The sequence below is a fragment of the Corylus avellana genome, chromosome 1, assembly GCF_965113065.1.
Source record: "Corylus avellana chromosome 1, dhCorAvel1.hap1.2, whole genome shotgun sequence".
NCBI lineage: Eukaryota > Viridiplantae > Streptophyta > Magnoliopsida > Fagales > Betulaceae > Corylus > Corylus avellana.
Genome location: NC_142490.1, coordinates 10,881,324 through 10,900,213, shown reverse-complemented (window position 1 = coordinate 10,900,213; position 18,890 = coordinate 10,881,324). Strand labels below are relative to the sequence as shown.

Here is an 18,890-nt window from a genome sequence, read left to right as displayed (position 1 = left end):
CCGGTTACCGAACTGGGTAAAATCGGAACCGGCCGGGAACCTGGACCCCAGTTAACCGGGGTCCCGGTTCCGGTTCCGGTTTTCCAAAACTGAGAACCGGGGTACCCCGGTTTCAGTTCTGATTTTGGCCAAAAATTGAGAAACTGGATTGACACCCCTACCAAAGGGAGAGAATAAAAAAGAAAAAGAAGGTGGCGTCATATTCCAACCTCCAATTTCCGAATAAAATATTTCCAGGAAGAAGCTCTGATCCAATCACACAGAGTAGTACATCGACCATCACGCCACCCGATCTCCCCCCAACCCACTATCCCACCCACGTACACGGCCACGTGGCACTTCATCACTCTCTCTCTCTCTCTCTCTCGCTTTTTCTCTGATATCCTCCACCCGCTATGGATGCCCTCCTTTACAGCCCAACCTCCATGGCCAAGCGTCCCTGCCCCTCCCAAACCCCCAGGCCCCAACCTCCGCTCAACCAAATGGACCACACGGACCACCTTCTAGAAGCCTTCCTAGCCCTCACCGATTCTCCCTCTTCCATCGACCTCTCCTTCGACCGCCTCCTCGACTCCCGGGCATCCAGTGATGTGGATCAGACTCTGCTCATCAACCGCGCCCTCCGGTTGGGCACCGCTCTCCTCGGCGCCGCCAACCGCTCTGCCCGAAAGCGCGCCTCCAAGCACAACTCCCTCGCTTGGGCCCTCCCTCCCGACCTCACCATCAAAGTATGTGATCCTCTCCCCCAATTTCGCAATGCTCCGTTTTGCTTCGTGTGATTATGTGCAATTTCTATAGGTGCCGCGAAATGTGCTTTTGTAAGATTGATATTGAAATAATGCGTGGGTGAGAAATTATGATGTGGAATGTGTTGCTGTAGATAGATGGTTAGAATGTAGATTCTTGATGGAATTGGTGATCATGATGGTCTTGATCGATCTTTAGTTTGATTTTGCGGCGATGCCGAAACTATTCTATAAATCTACACCTTACAGAGGCTATAGAGTAGTTACTTGTTTAGCATCGAATATCAATTTTGAAGCAAGGTCTCTAGTTACGCTTATTGATAAATCAAAAATTGTATGTTTCGCACCCTTCATTTACGTGATGATAATTGTTTGGTGCATTTTTATGATGATTTATTTAAGTATGTGGAGAGTATTATGTGGTGATGTAGGTCTTTTCCATGCTCGATACGCAAAGCCTATGCTATGCAGCGGCCACATGTTCTCTGTTCAACAAGTGTGCCAGGGATCCTTCATGCTATGCTAACATTGACTTGACAACAGTTGTCCCGAAAGTTAACAATGCAGTTGTTTCCACAATGATCCACCGTGCTGGAAAAGCCCTTCGGTAAGAATTTTCGGCTAAAAATATCCTTCATATGCTCCATTGTATTTTCTTACTCCTATGTGAATCTCGGTGTCATTATAATATGTGCTTCCTGTTTCCGTTTGTTTTTAATTGCATTTTTTTTTTCTGATTAACTTAATAGTTACTCTTTTTTTGTGAATTGTGGCTTAAATTCCTGGTAAAATGTTTACTTAAGCGATGTTGGGGTTTATCGCACAGATGTTGAAAACTGACTGAACTGAACTAGAAACTTTAACTCCATAGAGGGCAAACCATTATCATTTGGTTGGGCCTGGATGGTTACTTGGTTAATCCATCTTATTGGCACTGGTGTCCATAAGTGCTAATTTCCATTCCAGTCCCCTCATTGTCCAATAGAAAATGAGAAAACCAGAATTGAAACATCTTGTGATCTAAGTTTATACTTCTGTCACTTTAATTAGGTCTATTTTAATATAAATGGGAAGGATGATGGGGACCTACCATTTGATGATCTTGTGAAACTCTGTTGCTCTACTTAGTTTCTAAAGTAGTCATTGCAGATGACCATAAAGTGTTATAGAAAGTTTCATGTGTACCGGTTGACTACCCAAGTTTTTGGAGCAATTAGCTGTTCTGTCTCCCTGTATGCTTTAATTATTCAATGAAATGTGTTGGTTCTTTTTTTTTGTTGGTAATTTTGTGCTTTTTCTCTATGCCTCTTTTGGATTATCCAGGTCTCTTAAGCTTGGTGTAGTTCCGGGCCCAACGGTTTCACCTGGATCTTGTCAGCCGTTGGTTTATACCATCAGAAATTCTGTGGATGTATCTAACTTTTCCTGGAATGATAAGAGATCAAGACAAGGGAAGGAGTCATTGACTCTTACTAGATCCTGCTTGAGCCCTTTAGTTGCTGATAATGCTGCTCCAGGGTACCTTTTGAATCCTTGCACTTTAAAATTTGGTGTTTATAGGTGTTTTCTTCTTAATATTTTCATTTTCATGTTGTAAGGTCTCTTTTGAGAAGATTGCACCTTTACAATATTGAAAGAATGGATAACACATCACTTTGTGGGGCATTGTCGGCTTGTCCATCTCTCCTTGATCTGGAAATTGTTGGCCTGTAAGTGATTTTGAGCTGATTCATGCTTCTGTTGATTCTTGCTGGTTTAAGCACTTGATCTAAATTTTGTTGGCTTTAGATGTCTCTGAGCCAACGCTTTCTTCTCTGCATTCTTGTTGATTTAGAACACTATAAGAAGGTATTTGAGCATCAGCTCATGGCTACTGCACAATAGAATGTATGCCTATGTTGTTACAGTGTAGGAAGATGCATGAGTGTGTAAGCAGATAGCCTTTTATTTGTAACGTCTTGGTTGCTTTGGATGCTGAATATATGCATTTTTGTCTAATGTCATCTGAATTTTGTTCTATTTTAGGCTACTCTTGATCTTTTTTACAAGCTTGCTTTTGATGATGTTCATTCTGAATTTGAGTACTTGAATTTGTTGATTTTCAATTAAAGAATACATTGTATATTAACTTCACTTAATAAATGCCTTCTTTTATTAGATTGGTCCTTTAGTTTTGTAATGAGCACAATCTCTTGTCCTTTATAAAGTATATATCCATTTTCTTATTTCTTTAATAACCTATTTTTTCACTTTTAATGATTTTCTTTTGAATTGAATAGTCATGTTGAATTGAGGCAAACATTGATGTCAGTGAGTGCAAACTGTCACTTAATAGAGCGACTGTTCTTTGAGTCTTCAAAAACAGGTGTAGTATCTCCTTCATAAAGATGTACTGTTATATATATATATAAATCTGCTTACCATGTGTTTTCTGAACATCAGGCAGGGATGACAGTTTGAAATCACCAACCTGCATTGATCTGGTAAACAATTGTCCTCATCTGACTTCATTGGCGCTTAGAGGGTTTAAGCTCCAAGATCATAAAGTTCGCATACTTGTTAAGGTATGTTCCTTGGCAACATTGGAATTAAAGATCTAGGGTATGTATTTGGTTTTTGAGATTTTTTTCCATGTGATAATGCCCTGAATCTTGTTAATGGCTCTGTGTGGTTTCATATTGCAACAGTAGCAAGTAAACGCAAAATAAATGAGTATTATGACTAGAAAGGACATGCAAACTGACTCCATGTAGTTGAAGGAATTCTTTTTTCTTGAGTTTTAGGGGCATACTTGATGAAATGTAGGCTTGTAGGATGTCGGATATCCAGAACAGAGACAGTTCTGTTGAGATTCTGACCGGAAAATTAGGCATTCCTTCACGTCTGAGCATACTTTGTTGAATTCACTTGATAGTTCATGGATCAGGAATCTTTTTCTTGTACTCATATACTGTTCCTTTTCAAGTTGGGTTTCTAGCTAAAGTAATCTTGCATATATAGTTGGACCACAATTTCTTGTATTTTCCCTCCAGTCAATTTTTGTTTAATATATATTTCTCCCCTTTTGGAACTTCTTATATGAGTGCACCAATAAAACATAGTAGTAGTGGCACACTTTTTCTTATTAGATGGGAAGTATAAATTTGCAATCTACGTAATGGATTTGCTCCATATTGAGAAACATATAAATCTCAGAATACATGGAGTGATGAAGACCAAGTATAAAATTTACAATTTAGATAATCGATCTGTATTCATATTGGAAAAAATGTAAAGGTGAATCTTATATATGTGATCGTTTTAGAATTCATCTAGGTCTTATAAGTTGCTATTATCAATCATGCCATCAAGTGTTATTTGAATGTTCCTCATTTAACATTGGCCACTCCTTAGCCTCTCTCTCTCTCTCTCTCTCTCTCTCTCTCTCTCTCTCTCTCTCTCTATATATATATATATATATATATAGAAGGTAAGGGTTTGAGACACATCCATTGCTTTGAAATGAACTTCTACGTTCTTAATCTATTGGTTAGATGTATCATGCTCAACGTTCACTGCATATTGTTTAATTGGTGATTTTCTTGGTAATTACTTTGGCTCCTAATATGAATAGAAAAACTTGGTTCTAAATTAGTTACAGGGAACATCTTTGAGTTAAATTTGTGATAATCTATCTTTCTGGCAGGGATTTCGGAAGCTAAGATACATTGATTTTTCTACATCATACTCGATCACCGGAGGCTTTTTAAGGTCTGTTTATCTTCTATGGAGAAGACCTCTTGAGAATCATTCTATATTTACTGTTATTAAAGCATCTCTTTTACATACACTGTCTTATTAGATAAACTAACTTTTTAATCCTTAGGAACCTTGGGAGCAGCGTGGGTGGGAATCTGCTTGAGGTCTTGATTTTACGGGACTGCATGCATCTCAAAGAGGCACTATGATCTCTCCCTCTCCCTCTCTTTTTTTCCCACTCTCTGTCTCAAACACAGATTTGTTCTGTGCAGGTAGAGGTTGCGCGGTTTTTGACAGCAGTTCTTGCAGGGGATTTTAAGTGCCTCAAACATCTTGTGGGTGGACGGCAATTTATAATAACCTTTCTATGCAATTTTGGCGTTATGGCTTGATGTTTAGTTTCTCGTCTAATTCTGATTACTGCCTCATATAGGACATATCCAATAAGGAAGGTTTAGCCTCAGAGGGTGACTGGTATAACAGATGCTACAACTCTAGGTAATGCTTCTCCGTTTGGATTGTTTATGTCATAACTGTATGACCTTTTTTTTAAGCTAATGTTGGTTCATATTTTGCAGAGTCATTCCTATAAAGCAGGTATTGGCAGAAAGGCCTGAGATGTGTTTGCTGGCCGAGTTTCCAACTGAAGGAAGGTTGGTTTAATCTTCATGTATTATGGTTGATGAAATGTTTTTGGAAGCATGCATGACACTGTTGTTGTCTGGCATTCTGGGTTGTGTTGCAGCTTCGTTGATATTGATCAAATGATTGACAGTATGCAAGATATTGAGGTCTTTCTGCCATCGCAGCTTAGCAGTCATACATCAGATGCTTCAATGTTTTTGAGTTCATCCGAGAGCAGTTACAACAGTGATCAAGGTAGTGGTAATGAGGACGGGCGTGATGCCAGTTACGTAATTTATGAGGAAAGCTCAGATGAGGTGGACTTTCTGATGCTGTAGGAGAAATACCCATTTATGGCGACGATTGAAATTTGTGGCCACTCAAGGGACTGGGTACTGCTCTCTCTCTCTCTCTCTCTCTCATATGGAAATCGTGGAATCTGGTCATTTGGGAGGTTGGGATTTGTGTTTAGTAGTACTTGGAGTTGTGTTAGCTTCTTAGCTTTATAAATTGTATTCTCAGGATCACTTTTTAAGTAGCACCTTTCCATGTTCATAATACAAAAGTCTAATTCAGGGAAGGCTTATTGAGGACCAGAGATTTGCATTTTGTAGGAGCATTATTCTTTTTTCTTGGTCAGTGGTCAGGAGTTGCTTATATTATTATTCCCATGAAGTGCAGATAATAATTGCACATCTGTCCTGCAATATCTGTGGGCTTTAGTTAGTAAAATGTGATACAGTTTGATAAATTAAATTGCAGCCATGTTTTGTATGTATAAATGTATTGTGTGTTCTCCAACCCCGTTTTTAAAAGTGTTATGTATCTCTTAGCGTAGGAGAAACACTTGTTTTTTTAATAGCACACGCTCAGAGAACACAGCATTTTTAAAGACTGGCTTTGGAGAAATTTGGTCCAACCCAGTTCGGAAGAAATTTATATCCGTTTTGTAAAATGTTAGAAACTCATATGAGCTTCTTTTTTGGTCTTTTGTATTTTGTCTGAGCTACATACATTTATGAGCTTCTGCATCTCTAACAGCGTGCTCTTATTTACTTCAATTACTAGAGAGGAGGCTTTTATGGAGCGCATGCTGAGGCGACGTTGACAAATTCATACATGGACCGTGTGGGCCATCTCATCCTTGACTTTATAGCAGTTCTTGGATGAGGATTTTCGAATTTGCAAAAATAGCAGGTTGGTTTATGGTGCCCATTTCCGGGTACTTTTTTTCTCCAATTTACAAAGACTAGAATGCCACCCGGAAGGCCTTTCTCCACCCCACTCCCACACCCCCACCACCTTTTTCTTTTAATTTTATCATTTCCCCGGAAATTTTCATTTGTTGTCAAGCATGCTTATTAGTCATGAGGGTACGTGTTGATGCTTTCAGCTGTCTATATTTCAATTGGTATCAAGAGAGCCTTACATGATTTTTTAGTAATTGTAACTATTATGAAATGATGGTTGAATCTCTTGTATATTCATTAGATTGTTTACTACTTTATATTTCTTCCTCTAATATGATAGTCATATGCTAATACCAATTTTATCAGTCACACTTGGATTATCCTACGGCTTTCTGCAATTATTTCTCATCCTTGCCAGTAGATATTGATAAATAATACATTAATACGTTCATATGGTGTAATGGAAGTGTTGGCAGAATGTATACTTTTTTTTTTTTTTGTTGTCTTTGAAATGGAATGGGGTTATGGTTCTTCGGGTAGCAGTGATTCAATTTATTTTGCCTTAGCTTTTAGAGTTGAAGCAGAGTAATCATCATTAATTAAGAGACGATCTCAATGAAAATTAAAATTAAAAAGAAAAAAAAGGATACGAGTAGATTCTCTGAGCAAATTAGCGTTCGAAGTTGCTATGAAGTGTAATATTGATGTTGATTTGCGCTGTCATTACTAGATTGTATTCGGTAGTAGATTTTCCCCTTCACTATTTGATACTTGAGAAATCGTAATGTTCAACCGATGGTGCCAACTACCAAGTAATATGCCTTATTTGAAGTGAGCTTGTATCTCTAAGTTGCCGTCCTAATTGGACACAAATTTTCTTCAGACAGGGAGGAAAGAGATACTATTTTGTATTCTCATTTCTCTTTTTTTTTTTTTATTTAAATCAACTTTTAGATCTATCCCTATTTCACATGTGGGGTTCTACATATTCAATGGTTGATTTTTAAGAAAGATGAGAGAATACAAAATAATAAGTTTGAGATAGAAATCTCTCCAATCTATTGTTAAACTGTCTGTGTCCTTAAACAAGTAAAAAGCACAAGGTTTTTTAAACTATCAAATGAAAAGCAAGCTAGACCAAAAGGAAAGCAATCTACTCATTGAAGTTGGACCAAAAGAAAAGCAAGCTTTGTATTCTAAATTCAGCCTATAAGAATAAGCAATGAGATTAATTCTTTTTTTTTTTTTTTCACTTGGAAAATTTACAGTTAAGTTGTGGAAATATTTAACTAAATTTTGGTCATCCGTTTGCAATTTGATAGGCTAAGAACATTCACAATGGTCTTTAAATTTGAGGAGAAAAATTTACTTTATTAAATTTAGAGAGACACTTTTAAAATGAATCAAACATTAAACTTTTTATATCTTTTTTTACTTTAGTTAAATATTATTATTTTATTAGTTTTAAACCAATCAAGAGAGAGGGGGGTAAAAAATAAGCTTAAAAAATTATAGAACTGTAACTTTTTGGCTCTTCGAATGTAGGGATAGTGACAAGAATTAAATATGAAGTAGAGAAGGGAGCTTGTTAGATGAGTGTTTTCATGAATTTTGTTAAATTTTTATAGAAAAGCTAAATATAAAGAGTTCATTGTGAATGCTCTTAATAAATGCTCGTTTTTATTGGGAAGTGGCTTGAAAATAAAAAAAAGCACAGTATAAAAAGGGACAAGGGAGTATGTTTTAAAAAAATTCACAATTTTTAAAAATGAGTTAAGAATTTTTAAAATATTAATTAAAAATGAAAAAAGTCCACATACCTGCTCAAATTATCATTCAGCCCAAATTTTTAACTGGGACAATGTTTTCCTTCCAAACTATCAAAATTTTGTCAATGTCTCCCTACCCATAAGGTGGAAAAGAAAAAAACAAAAATACCCTAAATTTTTTTTAAAAAGAGAAAAAAAAAAAAAAAAAACATACACAAAAAAAAAATTTCAAAAATAATATTTTTTTTTTTCAAAAAAATCCCACTCCCTTTTAAACCTCCTTTTTTTTTTTTTTTTTTTTTAATTTTATTTAGTTTTAGTTTTTTTTTTTCATTATTATTATTTTAATTTGATTAAGGGTATTTTCATCATTAGGAAGACATTGACAATTTTTGGTAGTTTAGATTGCAATTGAAAATTTGTGAATATTGTCAATTATGTGATAATTTGAAAAAAAAGATTATTGACTCCTTTTTTTTTTTTTTTTTTTTTTTCTTTTTTCAGGTGATTAAATTATATTTATCCATTTAACTAATTTAGTTGAGAGAAAATAGCTTTTCAAATTAGAATGAGGAATGCTAGGCTTACAAACAAAATTTACAAAAAATTTTTACAATATGATGTGGCACAACATGACTGAATATATATAACTTTTAAATTCAACTTTTAAAAATCAAATCATTGTAAAAGTTTCTTTTGTAAAATTTGTTTCTACCCCCCCAAGTATTTTTCAATTAGAATATATATATATATATATATATATATATATACACACGGTGGAAGCTCTATTCCGAAAATTACCCAAAGGCCAAAGCAAACACACACACACGGACACACCCCTTCCCAATGGCCAGTGGCGCGACCCCTCCCTACAAACCTTACCGCCACCTGAAAACCCTGACCGCCCACACGCGCGCCGTCTCGTGCGTGAAATTCTCCAACGACGGCACGCTCCTAGCCTCGGCCTCCTTGGACAAAACCCTAATCGTGTGGACCGCCCAGTCCCTTTCCCTCGTGCACCGCCTCGTGGGGCACTCGGAGGGCGTGTCCGACCTGGCCTGGTCCTCCGACTCCCACTACATCTGCTCCGCCTCCGACGACCGCACGCTCCGCATCTGGGACGCCCGCGCCGCCACGAGCGAGTCGGCGCACGTGAAGACCCTGCGGGGGCATTCGAACTTGGTCTTCTGCGTGAACTTCAGCCCGCAGTCGAATCTGATCGTTTCAGGGTCCTTCGACGAGACGATTCGGATATGGGAGGTGAAGACCGGGAAGTGCCTCCACGCGATCCGTGCCCACTCCATGCCCGTCACTTCCGTGCACTTCAACCGGGACGGCTCGCTCATTGTCTCCTCCAGCCACGACGGCACGTGCAAGATCTGGGACTCCTCCAAGGCCACCTTGCTCAAGACGCTCATCGACGACAAGGTCCCCGCCGTATCCTTCGCTAAGTTCTCACCCAACGGCAAGTTCATCCTTGTCGCCACGCTCAATGACTCCCTCGTAAGTTCTTTAACTTATATTACAGTTTCTTTTTTTTTTGGCGTTAGAAAGCATTGTAGTTGAATAATTTAAGAGTGTAAATTATTTATTTCTTGTTAATTGGATTGTAAACGTTCTGAGATTGGTCCAATTGCGTTATCATGTTTAATTAAGAGGAAAAAAGTTTTGAGTTTTTGTGGTTTATAATGGAACTTGAAGGGGGATTGCATAAATTCAAAGAGTTTTTGTGTTCAATTGTTCTGATAACCTGACTGCTTAATGTTACCCTTTGTGTTTGTTTTGAAAGAAAGAAAGAAGGAAAGAAATGAGAATGTGGATTCTTTTGGTTCTTTTAGTGTTAGGGGGTTGAGGTTTTATCTCTCTTTTCTACCATTTTCAGATATAACATTCTTTTGTTCTTTGTTAATTATTGGTGCAGAAGTTGTGGAATTACTCAGTAGGGAAGTTTTTGAAGATTTACTCGGGGCATGTGAATAGGGCTTACTGCTTAACATCCACATTTTCTGTCACAAATGGGAAATACATCGTTAGTGGGTCAGAGGATCGCTGTATTTATTTATGGGATCTGCAGCAGAAAACCATGGTTCAGAAAATTGAAGGCCACACTGATACTGTCATTTCTGTTACTTGTCACCCAACTGAGAACAAGATTGCTTCTGCAGGCCTTGAGGCTGATAGAACTGTGAGGATTTGGGTTCAAGATTCATGATTCTTAATCAAACTGTATGTGGATTTCCTTCTTTTACTCATTTATACAACAATTTTTGTTTGTTTTTTTTCCTAATATGAATTACATGTCAATGTAAAGTTCCTTTCTATGTTCATATCTTTTCACCGATTTTCCACAACACTTGCATGTGAATGTGAGGCATCGATTGGTTTTCTGTGTTCTGGGTTTCTCTATTTTCTCCTCCTTTGGCTGTTTTAACATTTTTCCTCCCAAAACAAAGAAAAGTAAGAAAAAGTACTGGACTTTATATATGTACACACACGATTGAAGGAACAATGTTGAGAAAGGATTCATCATTGGAATAGTCAGCATAATTAGTCTCATATGATGCAGGTTCATTACAACGAGTTGGTGGTGCAAGATGTTGGTTGTTGCTATTGTCATGTTTTTCAATTTCATCCTAGCTGCTTTGACCATAATTTTACGCCAAGATCTACTCAGAAAGGGGATTGCATCCATTAAGAAAGTGATGCTTTATAATTTCATACATCTAATAAATACAAAAGCAGGGTCAGAATGAGATACAAGCCAAATATTCCATTTAATGTGACAATCTCTTCCAGGGAATACGAATAGTAACTGGAAATGGTCTAGTAGACAACTAGTTCTTCATGGGCAGCAACAAGCCAACAATGGAGCAACAAAAACCTGTGGCCTTAACCTCATAGAGGAGCACTTGAGGTCATGTGCTCCTCTATGAGGCTAAAATCATGAGAAGCCTGATTGATGGAAACCTCAATTATCTTGAAAGACATCCCCAACACTAATAACATTCAGTAAATATATTAGTTCTGATATTAGCTTAGGTTTTTGTGAATGCTTTGAAAGTTTTTCGATATGTCAATTTTTGTGCATATGCTTTAGCTCAGTGGGTCGCTTTCTATTTTATTTTTTTAAGCATTTTTATTGAATTTCTTTATCCCTTCCATTTGGAATAAGAGGGAAAGATTCTTCCCTATAGTCCTCTTAAATTAAAAATACAAAAAAAGCATCCAATAAACACTGAAAAGCCCCACTCTCTCTCTCAATCAGCTCTTTCCTCATCTCCCCACCACAGTTTTTATGTTTTCCTCTTTACCGTCTTTTTTTAACTTTAGTTTTTCTAGTCTTTTGCTTGGGTTATTAGAGGTTAGAACTACTGAAAACCCACAACCTCCTCCTTCATCCCCGGCTGCCGCTTAACCATCCACCAACCCCCTCCCTCACTCTTGTACCCCATGCATTGTTGCTCCTTTTGATCTCCAGCAGCAGATCTCTTCTTTTATGGAGCCCTTTTGGTCTACTAAAAATTTCAAATCTAGATCTAGACCTCAAAAATATTTGATCTTGGTGGTTCTTGCTCCATTGTCCCATATGATGTTTCTTCCGTAATTGTATAACTACATCTTAGTTTCTTCAGCTCCCTCGTAAGCTGGTCATGAACACAAAGTTAAAATGAATTTCCTTTGTTGATACTCACAACCCCCATTATGGGCCTTTATAACTAGTGTAACACTCCAACTTAAAGCCTAACTTACATTATAAGTTAGCATTGGTGATGGGTTTAGAGGACTTGACCACAAACTATGCATTCCTTTATCAGAAAGTTATTTTCAAGTGGAAAAATTATGAATCAGACTTTACATTTTCAAGTATAGAAAATATTATTGAGGGCACATATTCTCATCCTTCAGAAAACATTATGCAAGCAGAAATCACGTAATATAAAAAGTGATTTGGACTATAACACACCTACACTACATGTTTCGGCAATTAAGAAAACTTCTTGTACAATTCAAATAATTCAGCTTTTCTATGATTATAAAAAAATGCTCATAATTAAATCAGTTTGATGGATCTAAAGAGCAAAAAGAAAATAAGAGTTCCAAGAATACTTACTTTGGATCAAGAAGTTTGAGAGAGAAGGTTCTCGATGGTTTTTTTTTTTTTTTTTGGGAGAAGGTTGAGAGAGAATGAAAAGAATTAATGTGTTATAGAGTTGAGTGAGAGAAAACAAGGTAATGTGTGTTTTGATGTAGTTGTAGGTGGACTAGTTCAATAGGATCTAGATCCACTTAAATTCTTAAGGGAATTCCAATTTCTGAAATTTCAGATTTAGGCCCTTAATTTTTCATTCAAGGGTCATTGTTCTACCACGTATCCTACTACTAATAAAATAATAGACGACTTGAATTCAAAATTCGAAAAACTGGGAATTTCAATAGATCCTGATCCAATTCAATAATGCTCAACTAGCTAATTTTTAGGGATTTGAATTTAAAATTTGTAGATAATTGTTGGAGCTTTTGAAAGTTTGGATATTTCTCAACTTCAAAATCATAGCTGATTTTATGGTCTTTCAAAATTCAACGTGGATGAGATGACAAGGTTAAAATCTATTAAAGTGGTGGGTGGGTTTTCAAGTGCAAGAAGAATTGAATAATGGATGGTAGTTTTTTTTTAAAAAAAAAAATAAAAAAAAAATAAAAATAAAAATTTTGAAATGGGATAATTAGTAGATTAAGCGCTAGCCACATCTGTGTTATTACCTCTAAAATGACTAGTTACTTGGAGCTTTATAAAGCCTAGTTTCACCTACTAACTAGTTAAAGCAAGACTTTTATTTATTTATTTATTTAGATCTAGATTTTCAAATCTAATCTTAACAAACTTTGTACCAAGGTATTACAAATGGTCTTTTTGACCTTCGAGATCCATTCTGGAGCTGTTGTTCATATTAGATTTTTATTTTTTACCTTTTGTCATTGTATTTTAGATTCTGTAATTTTTTATTTTTGTAATTGTGTTGGTTGTTGGTAGTTGTTATTGAGAACTATCCGTACCAAATCTTTTACCAAAAAATGAGTGTACCAAAATGATGTAGAGCTTATTTATTGGTACTCATAACATTTTTTTTTATTAATTATTTTAATCCTCTCCAATAAATAAGCTTCACATCATCTTGATATCTATCTCTTGGTAAAAAATAGAAATTCAGTATCCATAGCATTTCTTTACTCGTCAAAAAAAAAAAAAAAAAAAAAATCCAGTATCTTTGCTCCGGATCTTCCATTGCAAACATGAATTTGGAGCTAGGTCTATCATCCCCCTGCACACAACCAAACTGTGCATCCAATTCTCTGGTCTTTGAACTTTCATCAACTCCGTTAGTTATTTTTACACCACACACATTAAAATACCGGTAATGTGATGTATTTCTCCTTCCAAAACGACGCCGGTCAAGCTGCTAACCAAAATAAATAAATAATAATAATAATAAAAACTACCATTTACAAGGACAAGGATCTTGCTGCCCTCCATTCCAAGCCATACAAATATATTTCTCAGCTGATGAAAAAAAAAAAAAAAAAAACAGATATCAGTGATTTATTACAGAATTTCCTCAACTTTCTACGGAAGGCCGGCAAAATGGGAACTCTATCTCTCTTCCCTGCCTCGTTAACTGCTTCATTGCGACTCTGTACCTCCCATTCCAAGACTCAACTCTCCAACCCCATATTCTGCCCACCCGGCTCCTCGACGACTCTTAAATCACTACGGTTTCCCAGCAAAACCGTTGCCTTTGGAAGCAACACAAATGACCCAAAACCAAAAGAGTCTATTTTCTTGGATGAAAATGGCGCGGTTGATGATATGGATGGGTATATGAACTACCTCTCTCTAGAATATGACTCTGTTTGGGACACCAAACCATCCTGGTGAGCCTTTCCCTTGATGGGTCTTTCTTATTTTTCAGAATTACTCCCCAACCCTCATTGTTTGTGATCATCTTTTATTGTAATTCCAAAGTTTCTTTCCAAATTTGGCTAATTTATTGTATTTTATGTTAAATATCATTTTACATTTCGATATCATGCCTTTGAGTTTATGAATGGATATTAGGTGTACCCTCTAGGCCGTACTAGTTTTCGACTCTGTTTACTACTTTCAATTGGGATTCTTGCCTATTTTTGTAATGGTTATGATGATAATTATCTTAAGGCTCACACTTCAGCCCAAATCTTCCAATTCCCATTGTTTCGAATTTGATTGCATAGTAGTTGTAGGCTTTAGTTAATTCAAGACGTAGGATTATGTCCCGGATGATTCTTTTTTGTGTTTGTTATGCATATTCCCTGTGTACTTAGGGGCGCCTCAGCTTGATTATCTATCAAAAAGATTATGTCCCGGATGACTGACTAGAACCACCAGTATATTGAAACAACGAGGGCATGTATGGAAATCCCTTGGAAATTGATTTGTATAGGAAATTAAACCAATTTAGTTGCTCTAGTTGAATTCAAACAATGAGCTTATTGCTTCCGATTTTATTTAATAATTTATTACTAGTAAATTAATTGTTTTAGTGTGAATATAAGACACTTGATAATATTCTGGTTTTAGATCAAAGCTGTATATATCTTATGTTATTTAGGGTTATTGTATGAGAGAGTAAGGGTGTGATCTTGCCTCTACCACACACAAAGAAAGAGTAATAATTTTGTTATGAATAAAAAGAATCAGTTTTGTGTGAGACTCTCCTCCATATTAATTGTGTTGATTTCATAAAAATTTGATTCTGTTATGTGTGTTAAGAATCATCAAAAGTTAGTGATTCTGTAATTGGTAACAGAACCAATGGTTCGATAGGCAAGTGAGCCAACACCCATTGTATAAAAGTTTGTTTGCCTCCTATTGAGCATGATGTTGAAGAAAAAAAAAAAAAAGTGATAGAAAAATTTAAATATAAGTTTTTTTATTTTTTTTCAAGGAATACTTGAGTCCTCCATTCCAAACAAGCTGTTGAGATTCTCACATTGTGAGTGGTTATGTAATAGCGAGATTTAGTCTCATATTTGAAAATAGTAACAGAAGTCAGTGACTAAAGCAACATTGATGGGTCCAACCTTATTCGCTTAAACTTTTGGGTTACGTGTTGCTTCAACTTGTTATAGCAATGGGCTCTTCAATGTTAAATTTCTTACAATTTGTCCACTTTTATGTCTAAGTTCACCCCATTGAATTATGTCAATTTTTATGTGACAGCTACTGACACAGTAATTTAACTTGAGATGATAGCAAGTCTTGAGATTATAATAGTAACCCCATGCTCTATTGATATAGGCGGTGACTCCAAATTTCTTTCTCGGTCCTATTTAAGATGATAGATTTGCATCATGAATTTTTATGCGAATGCCAATGGTCAATTTTCATGACACAACAATGCAGCCTGAACTAATTATAAATTTACAATGCTAACCATTAGATGAATCTAGTGGAAGATGGACAGACAAAATGGAAGTTGACTATCTTAACAAATAAGTATATTAACTATGAAATGATATATGACTTTAGGTCAAATGAGTTCCTAAGGATCAATTACGCCACTTAATATGTGTTGGTAAAGTTTTATACATTTTCATGTTAACATCATGGTTTTTCATGGAAAACATTGGCATTATGGTTCATTTGTTTCCTAGGGGATCTTACAGCTCTCTGGGATTAAAATGGTAGTTATAGGAATCCAAAACTTCTTTTCGTTTCTTCCACTTTTGGGCAACTAAATAGAGTAGCCACTATGTTGTACAAGTTTAGTGGAGATCCTGAACAGTGACTACTAATAAACATGTACGAATTGTTTAGCAGGTATGTTTAAGTAATGTTCTAAACAAATAACTTTTGTTGAATTTAGCGAGAGTGTTTGGGACGTGGAAGCCTTTGCCTCGTTTTTCAGCGTGTTGTATTTAGCGAGAATGTGACGGGAAGGAGAGGACAAGCTGTGGTGGGTCCCTCATTCCAAAAAAGGGTTGCTTGGTGTTAAATCCTTCTACAATGTCATGGGTTGTCATGACGGAGTTTGTTTCCCTTGGAAAAGTGTTTGGTGTACTAAGGTTTCGTTGAGGGAGACCTTTTTTGGTTGGTCGGCAGCCTTCGAAAAGATCCTTACCATGGATAATCTCCGAAAGCAGCACGCCATTGTGGTTATTGGTGTTGTTTATGTAAAAGGAATGGGAAGTCTGTGGACCATCTTTTGCTTTGTTATTAGGTTGCTGGTGCTATTTGGAATATTTTCTTCAGTCGTATTGGGTTGTCTTGGGTCATGCTTAGACGAGTAGTCAATTTGTATGCTTGTTGATGGATTGTTAGCAACACTCAGAGTGCTGCTATGTGGACGATGATGCCTTTGTGCCTTTTGTGGTGTCTATGGTAGGAAATGAATGATAGAAGTTTTAAAGTTTATGAGGGGACTTTAGAGGAGATTAAGTATTTATTTTCAATACATTGTATCTTTGGTCAGCAGCTTTTGTTTCTCTTTTGGTGATTAATTATCATGATTTTCTTTTTTTTAGCTTTTCTTGTATACTTCCTGCGTACCTAAGGGCGTCTTACGCTTTAAATGATATTTCAATTACTTATAAAAATAAAAATAAAAAACTTTTGTTGAATTGAGCAATTTGACATCTTGAAAATAAAAGGAATTGGCTTGTATTTTGAATTACCTACTTTGGTATCCGTGCTTGCCGTATTATTTGATTTGATTCCTTTCCATTTTGCTGCCAGGTGTCAACCATGGACGATAGTTCTAACTGGAGTATCAGTGATTGCTAGTAGCTGGTTAATCTTGCACTCGATAGTAGTCACAGTGGTCATACTGTTACTAATATGCACATGGTGGTACATCTTTTTGTTTTCTTATCCAAAGGTTTGAGCATCTTCTCTTAGTCTATGAATTCTCCCCCCCCCCCCCCCCCCCCCTCCCCCTTCTTTCGTTTCTTGGAGCATGCACTTGCTTATTGATTATTGTATGTTTCTTGCTCTGCCTGATGTATTTTCTTCTTCTTATACTGAATTTCAAAAACTTTTTAGTCATTTGGAGGGAATGCAAACACTATATTATAGCTGGAGTCTCTCTCACACACACATGCTCCCTTTTCACTTCAAATGATAATAGTTAATTCAAAACTTGAAAAATTGGAAAGTTAATGTCATACTCTCTGGAAATAAGATGGTTCTGTTGAAATAATGAGTAACCATTTATGTATAAGATTATTTGGTTTTTGAAAGGGCTTCTTGATGTTATGGATTTATGATTCTTGATTGCTAGTTGCTGAAATAATGTTTACTGAGGAAAAGTTTCTGAGGATATTGCATGACTAGGTTATTTACATGTATGGTTTGACATGTATATGGAAGTTGTTTGGTGCCTGCATATGGGCGATTCCCTTTAATAAATTGGTGTCCTGCTTCCCAAAAATCTATGGCAGTGAGGCATCTGGAAAAGGTTACTAAACCATGTGCTGCATCTTGTAGATGCTTAATTAATTCATATTTATCTTGCTGATTCATTGTGAGTACTCTCTAGTTAAAACGTTTGTATCAACCTTCTTATTTACTGAGAATTAGAGGGAAGGATCCATCTGCTGAGGACTCTTAGAAACACGTTCACCTACTGTTTCTTTCCTTTCGGCGTTTTAGAAAGTAATTTGGGGCTAGAGGAAGGAATTGCATTTTGAAGTTTCTTCTCTTTTGTTAGGCATATTCAGAGATGATTTCTGAGCGGAGGAGGAGGGTGACAAATGGTGTTGAAGACACATTTGGTTTTGGAAGAGGCAATGAATCAAATTAAACTTCAATTTGCTGCCGGATCTCTCTCTCTCTCTCTCTCTCTCTCTCTCTCACGCAGAGACATGCTCTGAGTCCTGACAAGTCTTTCTGCTCCTATAGTTTTATGATTTTTCTTTTCCTTTCCCCTTTTGTTTTTATTTTTTATTTTTTTGTGGGGGGAGGGGGGGAGGTAAGCCTCCGACTCTAGAAGTTAAATTCTCAAGAAATGTTGTTATTGAATGTGCAATGTTTTTTCATTTATTGAGATTAGCTTATTGCAGGCCATCTTGTAACCAAACGGTCAAGTTTCAAAGTTATAGCATTGAATTTGCGAGCAGCTCATTCTCAGAATGCTTCTCTTCTCCTTACCCAAAAGCCTTACATCATTTTCTAGGCTTACTGTACTTTCTGCCCATCAACCTACCTCGCAAACTTAAATTTCCTTGCTATGTATCCAACAATTCCAAGAAGATTTTTCTCCCTTTCTTTTAATTGCATCTACTAATCAAGTAATCAAGTTCCATATGTAAATACTCTGTATTTAAATTGATGCTAGTATAACTATTGACAGAATTTGGGATGAAATGTGTAATAAGTCTTGGCCATTAAAGATCACATTGAAGAAGGTAGAAGGATAGAAGAAAATTTAGAGTTTATATTATTGCAAGGGAAATCTGCAAGCATGGATAGCTTTGAAACATTAATCATCGTAGCACATTGCCTTTCAAAATTATGAAATTTTGTGCAGTTGTATATATTGAAAGTAGGGTATATAGCATCTCTATCACTCAGACCATAGCAAAGTAAGTTCAACATGTTGAACTGAAGCAAAATCCTTTCCTTCTCCAAACCCTAATTGGCTTTGAGAAGTATCACCTTAAACCAAATTTACACATGATCCATTTCCCGCATTACATAGGTTTCTTCCTCAAATTTCAGTTTCTCTTTTCGCACTCATGTTGCAAGATGATCATTTAGTATGTCCCTATTGTTTCAACCACAAATA

At 36.3% G+C, this 18,890-nt stretch overlaps 3 protein-coding genes across 5 annotated transcripts; all 3 read left to right on the top strand.

Moving 5' to 3' along the window:
* The first annotated feature begins 241 nt into the window (after positions 1–241).
* LOC132172081 (F-box protein SKIP17) lies at positions 242–6,663 on the top strand. Of its 2 annotated transcripts, none has more exons than XM_059583518.2 (13): positions 242–728; positions 1,178–1,353; positions 2,070–2,264; positions 2,345–2,455; positions 3,026–3,111; positions 3,189–3,310; positions 4,432–4,496; positions 4,612–4,648; positions 4,757–4,819; positions 4,918–4,982; positions 5,063–5,137; positions 5,230–5,500; positions 6,177–6,663. In XM_059583518.2, exons 1-12 carry the CDS (start codon positions 396–398, stop codon positions 5,444–5,446), a joined length of 1,545 nt encoding a protein of 514 aa, XP_059439501.1. In that variant the 5' UTR covers positions 242–395; the 3' UTR covers positions 5,447–5,500; positions 6,177–6,663. The 2 variants fall into 2 exon arrangements, with proteins under 2 accessions (XP_059439501.1, XP_059439500.1); XM_059583517.2 differs by having other exon boundaries at positions 243–728; positions 4,612–4,684.
* A 2,173-nt stretch (positions 6,664–8,836) lies between these two features.
* Positions 8,837–11,079, top strand: WDR5B (Transducin/WD40 repeat-like superfamily protein). Of its 2 annotated transcripts, XM_059582490.2 has the most exons (3): positions 8,837–9,570; positions 9,989–10,293; positions 10,634–11,079. In XM_059582490.2, the coding sequence occupies exons 1-2, from the start codon at positions 8,914–8,916 to the stop codon at positions 10,277–10,279; spliced, it is 948 nt and encodes a 315-aa protein (XP_059438473.1). In that variant the 5' UTR covers positions 8,837–8,913; the 3' UTR covers positions 10,280–10,293; positions 10,634–11,079. The 2 variants fall into 2 exon arrangements, with proteins under 2 accessions (XP_059438473.1, XP_059438472.1); XM_059582489.2 differs by lacking the exon at positions 10,634–11,079 and having other exon boundaries at positions 9,989–10,398.
* Positions 11,080–13,644: 2,565 nt separating this feature from the next.
* On the top strand, positions 13,645–18,329 carry LOC132171364 (spindle pole body-associated protein). The gene is made up of 3 exons (XM_059582661.2): positions 13,645–13,998; positions 16,841–16,982; positions 17,814–18,329. Exons 1-3 carry the CDS (start codon positions 13,709–13,711, stop codon positions 17,904–17,906), a joined length of 525 nt encoding a protein of 174 aa, XP_059438644.1. The 5' UTR covers positions 13,645–13,708; the 3' UTR covers positions 17,907–18,329.
* Positions 18,330–18,890: the final 561 nt, after the last annotated feature.